Source organism: Barbus barbus, assembly GCF_936440315.1.
Source record: "Barbus barbus genome assembly, chromosome: 15".
NCBI classification, from domain to species: Eukaryota; Metazoa; Chordata; class Actinopteri; order Cypriniformes; family Cyprinidae; genus Barbus; species Barbus barbus.
The window spans coordinates 20,272,283-20,285,185 of NC_136743.1; the positions used below are offsets into that span (position 1 = coordinate 20,272,283).

The 12,903-nt window shown below is 34.7% G+C and overlaps 1 protein-coding gene across 1 annotated transcript in view; it reads left to right on the plus strand.

Moving 5' to 3' along the window:
- Positions 1-12,903, plus strand: part of LOC306881360 (dihydropyrimidine dehydrogenase [NADP(+)]) — a 170,053-nt gene that overhangs the window by 40,253 nt on the left and 116,897 nt on the right. The window contains exons 7-10 of the mRNA XM_079435424.1: positions 493-574; positions 2,388-2,475; positions 8,946-9,053; positions 9,392-9,561. Of these exons, the coding sequence (XP_079291550.1) occupies positions 493-574; positions 2,388-2,475; positions 8,946-9,053; positions 9,392-9,561 (448 nt within the window). The remainder of the gene's footprint in view (positions 1-492; positions 575-2,387; positions 2,476-8,945; positions 9,054-9,391; positions 9,562-12,903) is intronic.

Here is a 12,903-nt window from a genome sequence, read left to right on the forward strand (position 1 = left end):
TCAGAATACTGCTTGCTTGCTTATGCATTTATTTATTTGGTTTTGTGTTGGTAATAGTAGTTTCTCTGTTATGTGTTCCTCCTGGATCTTTAATGAGCAGAAGACGTGCTTGAGTGCAGAGAAATCACATGTACAATTTGAACAGGTGCCGTTTGCCCCGAAAGTTATTTACTATTTATTATACTATTTATTATTTTACTCGCGCCCGATGGAGAATGAGATGTTGCCGATCTTGTCAAATGCACTATATCTTTCACATGCGTCATGGGGTTGTTCACGCGGACATCGATTTGTACAGTGTCAAAGCAACTGGACGTCATTCATTTTCAGTGAGAGGTGGCACAAGCATGAGCCAGAGACACAAAGTTGAACAGAGCTCAGCAGACTGATCGATCAGGGCATCCTGATCATGACTAATCAATATAATGTCACAAAGAAACAATTGCAAATATTGAAAGTTGTGTTTGTGTGTCTCCCTGCCTTTGTTTGCAGCACTGCTGAAATTCCTCAGTTCCGTTTGCCCTATGAGGTGGTGCAGTTTGAGATTGATCTGATGAAGGATCTTGGCGTAAAGGTACCAGTGAAAGAAAGATGGGGGGGATGTCAGACCCTTCCTAACCATCAACAGCCAAATGTCACTGACATTAATAACATGCAGGGAAAAAAGCAAGCTAACAAAACACAATTAAAAGCCACATTAGTGAGGCAAGTGGCAAAGACATCCATCTGTCCATTGCCTGAGATCTGTGATGGGGAGAAATGTCAATCGATAGTCCTCATCCAGATCACCTGACAATGATTAATTTGATTTTAGTCTTGAGAGAGCTGGAGAGAGACAGAAGGGGTGAGGGAAAGGGTTTCTCAAACTCGATGGAGGTTAAGTAAGGGGGACACCGACTCCCATGAGCTGACCTTTACATCAACACTTTATTCATTTTCAGCAAAGGAATTCCATTTCCAATAATTTTAATTGAGAAAATGTGTGCTGATGAGGATTCCACCATATTCTGTGAACAAAAACACTTAATTTTGCGTAAATATTTTTTTTTTCTTGGTCCTTAACAGACTAACAAGTTTACAAATGTCATCTTTATACAATCAATCACTGAAATGTACTAATATTACCATTAATTGCATAGGCTTAACAATATGCTATAATATTATTGTGTTTTTGATTTAGGGATGCATGACAAATCATTACCACATCATTTGCTTTTTAATTTATGATAAGTTGCTATTAGATATAAACTTTTTGATTTGGTTTTGACCAAAAGTAATGTATAATATTAAAAAATATTTATATTTCAAATAATTTATTCTGTTGATCTTTCTATCAATGAATCATGAAAAAATGTTACACAATGATTTCCACAAAAATATTAAGTAGTGTAACTGTTTTAAACATTGATAATAATTAGAAATATTTATAAAGCACCAAATCAGAATGATTTCTGAAGACTCATGTGACACTGTAGACTTGAGTAATGGCTGCTGAAAATTCAGCTTTTCCATCACAGAAATAAATTACATTTTAAAATATATATCAATAGAAAGCATTAATTTAAAATTGTATTATTACTGTTACTGTTTATACTGCATTATTGATCAAATAAATGTAGCCTTGGTGAGCATAACAAACTTCTTTCAAAATCATAAAAAAAAAAAAATTTTGGCCGATATATTTTCACTATCTTTAAAACACTAATAATTTAATAACACTGTAAAATGTAATCTTTAGCAAATCTCAAAATAAATATAAATATTTCATTCTGTACATTATAATGTTGTGATATAGACAACAGGTACATGTAGCATTCAAAACAACTAATATTGTTTTTTTTTTGTATTTTTTATTTTTAAATATTGGCACAAGAAATGATCAACTTATGAGTATCAGTCAAAATTTCAGTATCAGTCCATTCCTTTTCCTTGCATTGGTTAGTTTTTTTTATTAATGTCATGTAAGCTGTCTATATTGGCATCTGTCTAATTTAACTGGTTTCTACCAGGTGACAGATCAATTGCTGCACAATATTATACAGTCTGATTTATATTGTTAGCTGCGCTTTATTATTTGCATTTGGCATTATTTTTCCCCTGTGGCCCGCAACCCTTTAAGAATAGACCTGTGACCCACCGCTTGTGAACCACGGGTCTATTTGTCATTTGTACCCCAACACATAGAAGTCTGTTTGTACTAATGAATCATAACTATACTCATCTGTATACTGCCATCACAAAGGTTGCGGGATGATTGATGTAATTATGTCCTGGAATTCACAGCAGCGTAGAATAATTGACGCTAAAATCCTCTTTTTGTGAATAATACAGATAGAGACAGCCGAGACAGATGCAGTGTGGACGTTTTTTGTTTTTTTTCTCGACAGGTTGTTCTTGAGAAGGCACTGGGGCAGAATGGGATGACTCTGACCTCGCTGAAGGAAAAGGGATTCCAAGTGGTCTTTATTGGCATCGGTCAGTCCCTCTCTGGAGGTTCCTTTACCTATTTTGTGCATGTCTCTTTTTCTTTATTTGAATAAAACTGTCACGTGCTTGCTGACATTCTGTGCCTATAAACTAATTAGTCCTTGCATTAAAAAAATCTGTGTTCTCCTCCATTGGAGGTCACTCTGTGAAGTTAAAACTCTTTTTATACTCTCAAGGGAAACACATAACCCCTGTCCTCATTTCCCTTGATATCTAACTGGCCTGTCTGTGTAATGCTCCCTATTTCATTGTCTCTTTTTTCTGTCTTCCTGCATGTCTTGTACTCTGCCTTGCTCTCCATCACCACATCTATTCTGTGTCCTTCAATCTGTCATTCCTTTTTGAACACACACAAACACACTCACACTCACACACACACACACATATCTGCGCTCTTTGTTAAATGGCACATTCATTATTCCATCCAGACATAATGTCCATGTTTAACTTCAAGGAGATCACCAATAAATGAGAAAAGTGGTTCAGAGTTACCAATAAATGAGAGTTGTTATTTTTTGTCACAACAATGTATAATATAACTTTTTCATCAATTGAACACATAAGGAAAATTTTTGAAATTAAATTGAAATTCACCCTGTCTATTTTCTTAATACATGTTACTACTGTGAACGATTCAGCCATGCGTCTTTAATTTTATTTATTTATATGTCATAACTCGATATTCCATTTAAACGACAGATCTCATTTCGTTTAATCATTTAATCCAATTCCCTTTCTTACAATCTACTGCTACCCTCACAATATCATGAAAGGCCTTCATAATATGTCTCCATTTGAAGCTGTATTTGTGTGAGGAACAGAACATAGTTGAATTTTTTGAAATCATCTTTATCTCGCTTTAAAGTTCTTGCGAGAAGTAGCGAAGTCTGATTTGCAAGGAATTGTTCTTTTGAGTCAGATCTTTTCAATGAATCAATTGATCCAGTTCACAAACCACAAAGTCACAGCTGTTAACAGCTCACTGGAGAGGAAGATCATCAATAAAATAATGACTTAATTTTTGGTGCATGAGTTGTGTGGACCACTTTCATGGTGCTTTTTATGGGCATTTTTTAAGCATGAAAACTCCAATCTTTATTCATTCTAATTCTAAAAAGGTCGACCAGTACATTATTCAAAATATCTCTTTTTGTGTTCCACAGAAGAAGAAAAAGGACACACTATAGTATAGGGACCAATTCTCAATATTAACTAGTTGCTTATTAGCATGCCTGTTATTAACATATTAATTGTTTATTAGTACTTACAATGCACATACTGTGCATGACCATATTCTACATCCCTAATCCAACCAAATATCTAAACTTAACAACTACCTTACTAACTATTAATAAGCAGCAGATTAGGAGTATATTCATTCAAAAAGTCATAGTTAATCGTTTGTTAATGGTGAGAATTGGACATTAAAATAAAGTGTGACTGAGAAAAGTCATATAAATTTATATGGACATGAGGTTGAGTAAATGATGACAATTTCAACTTTTTCAACTAATCCTTTAATGCTTGGCATTTGTGGTTTCTTTGAGCAGAAAGAAATGTGTCCGTTGAGTCATTTTGCCTTCTATTTTTATTAAAGTAAGGAAATATTGTGTGCACTGGTGTATTGATTTGATTTGAGAAATTCAAACATTCCTCGAGGGGGACTGTGTACTTTGTGCTTCTTTCTTCTCCTCATAATTAATAGGAATACGTATCATTTATTATGTTTGAATAGCACTACTTTTTGGTAGCTAAGCTTCATTGTTATTGAGACGGGCGAGTCTCAGAACTGCTCTGGGATTTCTTTTTCTCATAAAGCAATGGTAATAAGCTGGGAATCATAAAGGAAATGATTACATTTGCGCCTCTGTGATATTTTTTTTCTCTCATGTTGTCTCTAATGTCAGCCTCTACAGTGATTGACATGCAAATGTGTACCTTTGCCTTTGAGAGAGAGAAATGGTTGAAAAACACAGATAAGGATGTTTCTTTTTGGCCTGTAAAAATAACCGACGTGTTTCACGCACACCCTTTTTTGTCATTTTATCATGTGATTGCCATGTCGTACGCTCCCCGGCTCAGTAATGGCTATCATCAAAATATAAATTTTTGGACCGTTGCCTTGAAAATATTGTTTTCTGTGTACACCCACCACAAAACCGTTCACAATGGAGGCAATTAAGCCCGGAATGCTTTAAGGTTAGCAGCAGTCATGTGGGTTTATCTGAAGCATTGAAAAAGATGAATGCAGCTTCTAAACTACACCATATGGGTAGGCAGATTGGTCTAGATGTTCAGTTCTAATGACTATGACTCTGAGGAGGTCTTACTGAGGTCAGCGTGTATATCATAATGTCGCGTTAGTTGAGTTTCCTACAAAAGCTTATGAAATGCCAGGAGTTGCCTAATAAATATATTGTTTTCTTAGTGTCGTTTTATATTAACTTTAATTAAAAACTTTAACATTTTACTGCATTATGTAATGCTTACAAATCATTAGTTTGACAGCTAGAAATAAGTTCATAGTTAAAAATATCATTTACATTTTAAATGCTATATTTTTTAGGCATTTTCTCCATGGACTTCCTGGAGTGCCTAAGGGGACTCCTGGGGGAAAACTCTAGATTTAAGGCAATCACTGCCAGGGAAGGATAAAACTATCTTTTTAACTGTTTTGTGTCGTTTTACTGCATATATGCCAGTTAAGCTGTTAAAGAAAGCAGTCCAAGAACTACTTTTCAACTAAAGTTGAACTGCAAATGGTATATTGGATATCAATATGTTGTTCTTTACATTTATAGCAGAACTCCAAAAAACTGCGCTGGTTACGTTTTATTGTAGTATATTACTTCTTGGTGTTGGTGTTAGTCACACAAACTTCGATTTATGTCCTCGCTGTGGTGCTGATCCAGGAGCAATGCAAACCAAAATCCATCTAAATCATTACTTAAAAACTCAACTTGTTTTATTTTTCCCCATTGGTCATGCTGTAAATAGTTAGCCTAGAAGATCACAACAGGACACAGAACAGAAAACAAAGTGTTTCCTTATTACTCGAGTATAAAATCTGGAAACAAATGTCTTGATCCAAATACAAAATCCTAATGTTTGTAACATCCGCCTCAGGGTAAAACACGACAAAAACAGCTCCTGTAAAATGTCTTCCATAGATATACAGGGTTCTGAGACACTACTTTTGTTTTAGAATTGTCAAAATCCTAACAAATTGTTTATTTTTCAGGTTTAAATTAAATTTAGAATCCCATAAATATTTAAATACGTAAAAAAAAATGAAAGCTAAAAGGTAAAAAAAAAAAAAAAGGCAATATTTTGGATTCTGCATGTCATGGTCACTACCATAGTGAAAAATAAATATACTAAAATGTATTTGAAATACAAATTTTATGTAAAGTACAAATACATTTACATATTTATGTACTTAATAAAAATACCCTGCGGTTTTACTTTTAGTATACTAAACTGGTATACTTAAAGTCTGCTAAATTGCAACAAGTAATTTTGTACTTAATGCACTTTAATTGTGCGGAAGTAGTGCTGAAGTCCAACTAAAGATATACTGAAGTATATTTGATTGTGCTAAAGTGGAGCTATTGCAAGTATACTTCAGGTACACTTTAAATATCTTGCATTTAAAGACTGATATTATTCAAAGATCAAATAATCCTCATCAACAGTGACATTAAAACACATTTTAGGCTTAATAATAAGAAATATTCATTGTGCACAAGTAGTACTCCAAATAAAGTTATTAAATTATAATTTTTATGTCAGTAAGTATTGAGAAATATGTCAGTAAATAAGTTAATAGATTTGAACAATATACTTAGTACGAAATAAATGGATTTTAAATATATTACTTTTTTACTTGGGTAATCAAGTGACCACATTTATGACACATACAGTGTGTATAGACTGACATATGTTCTTGTTCTTTGGATCATCTTAAATCATGCTGGAGTAGTAGTTGCTATTTTTAAGTACCAAATATGGGCTTTTTTAAAACTATTTTTAAATAGATATAAGAGGAACTCGCAAAACACCTTCAGGGTTCCTTGTAAGATTTAATTTCTAAAACCACATCTACTTCTCTACTTTCCTATAAAACCATTACCAGTCTGTGAATCACAGTATTTTTCTTCAGCTCTTGCAGTTGCTTAATGCATTATAGGCATACGGGAAAAGACTAGTATTTAATTTGTGCATGGATTTGATCTGAGAAGTATCAAATGGTGCTACGAAGCAACTGCTCTTAGCCGGTTCAAGGCAAAAACACATTTTTAGACATCTCTCAGCTGCAGAACTTTGTGAATTTAAGCGTTATCCTTATGTTGCCTTGTATGAAGCACCTACTCTGTACAGAACAGACTTAATTATAGCCTATAATGATTGGATAGAAGTACAGGCAATATTTAGTTTGTACCTGGAGCATCTGTGAACTTCCAGTTACCTTCTGCATGTCGTACTTGTTAATCTGTTCTTTGTTGCTTCGGCGTACAAAGTTTTCGTCTGTTGCTTCAAGGCACACAATGGCTTTTCCCTCCCATCACACACGAGGCCTTCGTGTTCATCGCTCAAACAGTGATGATGGGCATAATGAGATAGAGATTGATGGCCTCCATCATGCAGTACATCCTTGGGGTGCGTGCCAGCCATAATAGACAGATTTGAAGTGACAGGGGTTTAAGTATCCCTTAGATTTATTTCTGTTTGCCCTTTGTCTTATCGACATACTTCTTAAGGAAGCCGCCTGCCATTGCTCTAGTCCATTATTGTACGTTACATGTCTGCGGAGGACATAATTCCAAACAAACTCTATTTAGATCATTGATTTATATTCAATTGCTGAAGTGTGTTTATGCTCTGTAGTTACAGTTAATGTTTGTACTCATAATGTTGATATCAGCAGCATAAATCATGACTTCGCTGAGGTTTTAACATGGGTCGTTTGCCCTACTACAATATGCCAGATGTTCTGTGAATATTAGTGTTCAGGGGCGTCATGCACCTCATTTTATTTTGAGGGGGCACAAGTGACAGTTGCAACTCACTTGGTGGATTTGTGGTTCTGTTTTTGTTTAGCATGTTTAATATAATATAATATAATATAATATAACATAACATATAACACTTAATTTTAAGGTGTTGTCATTACACGTTACATGCACTTACTATTACAATAACAATAAATTATGCATAATTACATGCAAGTAACTCTAAGCCAAACCCTAATCTTAACCCTAACCATATACTGTAGTAAGTACATGTAGTTAATTAAGGGCAGTTAATGGATAGAGAGTTGGACTTGTAACCTGAAGGTCGTGGGTTCGAGTCTCAGGTCCGGCAGGGATTGTAGGTGGGGGAGTGAATAACCAACACTCTCTCCACCCTCAATACCACGACTGAGGTGAGACCCTTGAGCAAGGCACCGAACCCCCAAACTGTTCCCCGGGCGCCGCAGCATTGGCTGCCCACTGCTCCGGGTGTATGTTCACTACTGTGTGTACACTTGGATGGGTTAAATGCAGAGCACAAATTATGAATATGGGTCACCATACTTGGCCATACCACTTCCCTTTCCCTTTAATATTACTCAGTCCTTAAAGATATAATTACACTGTAACAAGAACATCTTAAAAAAGTGTAACCTAATATAATATGTTATAATATAGTTGGATACTATACATGAACAGATGGATGAATTCATATAATTAATTAAATTATAGTTTATTTATTATTTGGTGTGCTAAATTGCCACTGAGCTTGACAGCAAGTGATCTTCTTTTTTTCTGTTAACTCATTATACTTGAACTCATTTTCAAGTTAAAAGTGACATGAAGGTGGGTAGATAATAAATTAAATTTGAAGCAAATGATGAACAGAAATGAAATTAAGACTTAGGCAATTTAGACTATTATTTATGCTTAATCACTGTACAAACATGATTGTAATTTTAAAGGAAAACACTGTAAAAATGCTACCTTAAAATCCTGTTAATGGGTTAACACTATGTTCCGTTACTATATACAGAGAAAAACTTGTATCGATATAACGGGACATTTCATGTAATTTTATATTAAAATAATGCTGAATATACATATACAGTTTTGGAAGTAAAAAGAACCAGGCATATAATTTACAATGAAAAAAAAAAAAGTTAATTGACATTCTCATAATTTCCTGTGTGACACTTAACATTTGAAGTTTTTTTCATGGAAATAAATGTCTTCATACCGTCTTTTTGTTTGTTTGTTTGTTTGTCTTGTCTTTTTTTTTTTTTTTTTTTTTGAAGTTGCGTTCTGAATCCACTTGGCTCACAATATGTAAGAACACAATGTTTCCAGTGTTGTTTTATGCACCTGGTCACACATTGCCTCCAGGTGTATTCATCCTAACACACAATTTACATTCTTAATTATTACTTTTTTCACACTGAACAGGTCTTCCACAAGCCAATAGGGACAAGATCTTTGAGGGCTTGACCACAGAACAGGGATTCTACACATCAAAGGATTTCTTACCCTTGGTTGCAAAGGCCAGTAAAATAGGTACTGAAAGAGATTCCAGTTTATATTCCTTTCAACATGGTGCACCATAAAATATTTAGTGTGAATTTACAGTATACCTTTGGATACCAGCTGCTATCATTTTAAAGTAATTTTGCTTATTTCCTGTTGTGTTCTCTTGTAATAATATTACACTGACTGAAAAAAAAAAAAAAAAAAAAAAAAAAAAAACTCTCCTCAATTGTGGCATTCAGTGGTTAAACTGTTAATAGTTTCTGTTAATGATATTTGATGCTGGTTAAATCTCAATGCACTGAATTTTACTTACAATTTGTGTTATTTGTTGTGTTTTTTTTTTATGTGGCATATGTCTTTTGCAGGCATGTGTAATTGCCGTTCACAGCTGCCAAAGCTGCATGGGAATGTGATAGTCCTAGGCGCAGGAGACACAGCGTTTGACTGCGCCACCTCTGCTCTCCGCTGTGGAGCTCGACGAGTCTTTGTGGTCTTTAGAAAGGGCTTCACCAACATTCGCGCAGTTCCAGAAGAGGTAAAAAAAAAACAGTTCAGCAGCACCTGCAGCCAGTAATAAATTCCTATTGAAGGAACAGCTGTATACCCCACGTCTTTAAGAAGACATTTTCTCTTTCTGTCCTCTTAAATTACATTTTGTGTTGATTTTGACATGTTTTTTTTTTTTTGTTAGAATTCTAGCAAACTCTCTCCATCTCTACTGCTCACTCAAATGACAAGTAGATAGACAGATTATGGTGTACCTCTTAAAGCTCTTTTACTCAAAGAAGTATTCTGCCTTGAGTATCACTTAATTTATTTTGCATAAATGAAGACAATTCCAAACAATTTCTTTTTTTTAAATCTCCTTATATGTGAAGTACAGTATTTAATATCTGTTTTGTATGTGTTTATTTTTTATTTTTATGGTCAGAGTGGGTCAGCAGTAACAAAATTGGCTTAACCACAGTTTTGTGGCCGAGCTTCCTGTTTGTTTGCAGTGCTCAGTTGCACAGAAATGACACAGTTCACCTTTAAAATGATCTTGTCTGGCACCTGACAGACTGTTGCATAAAACCCTAAAATAATGAAAACTATTCCCAAATGGACATAATGTATTCAAGGGAATTAAAAAAAGTGAAGTTATATTCATTATTCACCTTTCCTCTAGAACCTGCTCAATTGAGAATGTAGCCTAGTTTCGAAAGCCGTTGTCTCAGTTATTACTGATATTTTGCAAAATTCTGTCTGTAATGTGGAATAGTTACATGAAATATTAATCGTTTCAAATGGAACCTTATCAAAGTTAACACAGCTAGCCGTAGATTGCACAACAGACAGTCAGAATAAAAGCGATAAAAGTCATCTGAGAAAAACTGAATGGCCTTACTTAATGGAGTAAGCTGACAGTAAAAAGATTGAGTAAAATATCTGTGATAACTGATCTGAAATCTAGTGTAAGATCTAGAGTGGAGTGAGATGGAGTTAAAAGTGGACCTTTTTCTGATAACTGGACATCTGAGATAAAAACAAAAAACAAAAAAAACATGTGAAACACTAAGGTTAAAAAACAAATGTACGTGAAAAAAGAAGGCTTATGTTTTTTAAAGCGATTAATTCTGCCTCTATTTCCTTTAAAATATTTTTTCAGTTACACACAAATAAACATTATATACAATGGTTATACTTTAATACATAGAACTGAATATACAGTATTGTTTATGAGACATATTTTGAGACATATGAGACAATTTTATGTATTACACATACAGTATAAAGTATTATGTACATTTTGAAAAACTAGTAATGTAGTTAAATGGTGATAGAAAAATACAGTTTTTGAGGGGAATGTTTAGTAACCTTCACAGGACTGTATGTGTGTGCACTGTTAAGACTTGAACAGAGGTTAGTCTGTCGATTCATCTGTGAAAATGTTTACATGTTTGCCATATTGTCTTCCACTTTATGCTATCTACAGTTTATAAATAGCAATTTAATTAATTTAAATCTTACTTTCCTCTAGTTTATACTGTATACAATTTATAAGTCTATACTTTACCTAGTGCCTAAGTTAGCTGTTGTCCAACACAATAGGTATTAAACATAAAAAATACTTTCCCATCTCAGAGAAAAAAAACATTGGAGTAAAAGCGGTTGAAAAAGAGTTTTGCAGGAAAACAAAGTGAGAGAAGTTTCTGTAAAGGTGACCATGTTTAGCTTTATATAATAAGATTTATTTTTCTGTGGAGCTTTTTAACAAAGTAATTAAGGCATATTCTTTTCTCAATGACAGCTGTTGCAATGCTGCCATGGCAACAGTGACAAGAAAGTTAAACTTAGAAATGTGTAACTACAGCAACTATTAGCTCTGCTTTTGCTCTGTGAACGTTCAAACAGAGGTGTGCTAAAGCACCATGGCCGTAAATTAAGCCTCTTCATAATTTTTTATGAAAGGTGTTAGTTATATTTCTACTCTCTGTTCATGTACATTTAAGGAATTTAGCAGACGTTTATCCAGAACGATTTACAAAAAGCTCTTTAGCTTGTCGCATGAGACCATCGTGATCAACAGATGGTAAGCATACAGTTTAGCACATTAGCTTGGAAAATAAATGATTTGTATACAAATACAAACAAAGTGCTTGCTAGTACAAATAAAGCTGATATATACATATAATAAACAATACATTGTTTGGTTTCTTTTTTAAATAATATAATATATTTGGAACGTTGTTTCCAATTTCAAATGTCAGTGTGCAATGGAGCAAACTGCAGAATGGGGGTGGAGGTTTAGATGATAGGGGTTGACGTTCGGCCAATGTACGAATAAAACCTACAGCACTGTTCCCTGGTAAGGAAAGGGCTGACTCTGGATATTTAGCAGGAGCAATCTGTGTGTCTTGACTGTGGTTTGTTTATTTGGTGCAAATGACAGGTTGCTGTCCAGTGCAGCATCAGGGTTCTTGGCTTTCTGTGTGGATGATATGGTGGAGCTGTTTACTGAAATGACAAGGTCTTGGCAAGGATGGATTTTAAATGGGATGCACATAATCTTGTTTTTTTTTATCAATTTAGCTTTGGAAGACAACTGTTCATCTAGGTAGAAATGCTAGCCAGACATGAGGCGATTTGTGAGAAACGTGGTTGTCAGAGGGTGGGAGAAAGAGAATTAATTGATTATCAGCTCAATGAGAATGATGAAGCCATGAAAGGTGTAAAGGAAGAACAGAACTGGTCTGAGTACTGAACCCTGTGGAACTCCAGTGGGTTTGGACATGAAGTGGGTGCTTCCCATTATATCTAGTGGGTTAATTTCTGAAGGTGCGATGAAAAAAAAGGTACTGCAGACATTGTAATTCAACTGCTTTTATTAGGGCTGTTTTTGAGGAGTGTGCTATTTAGAAACCAATTTACATCAATGAAATTGTTCTTGCAGGTGTAGTTTTGGATACGGTTGAACACACCAAATTCTGTGTGGTTCTACAATTGTCTTGCTTCACAATGGACATCAAATTTTATTTTATTTTAACCCTTCCGTCCATCAGAACAGACTTGTCACCCATTTTGGGGTCACTACCTACCAGTTGAGAACTACTGCTCTTCACTGTTGAGAGAGGGCAGTAAAGATTCCTATAACCTGTCAGATGTTCATGACTACAAACCGATGTGAAGAGGACCTGAAGTTAGGAAGGTCAGGTGATGGTGGAGGTGATGAAAAAGAATCTAAGATAGACTAAAAAGGTTTGAAGAGGAGGTAAAAAAGTGCATGTGGAAGGGTTTTGGACTCTTGTGCTTGTGAGCCTGGTCAGTGGTTTATACTGGAGTGTTTTATTGGAGATTCTTAAGGGGAAAGAAGCAATGCTCTGGAAAAGTTATCAGG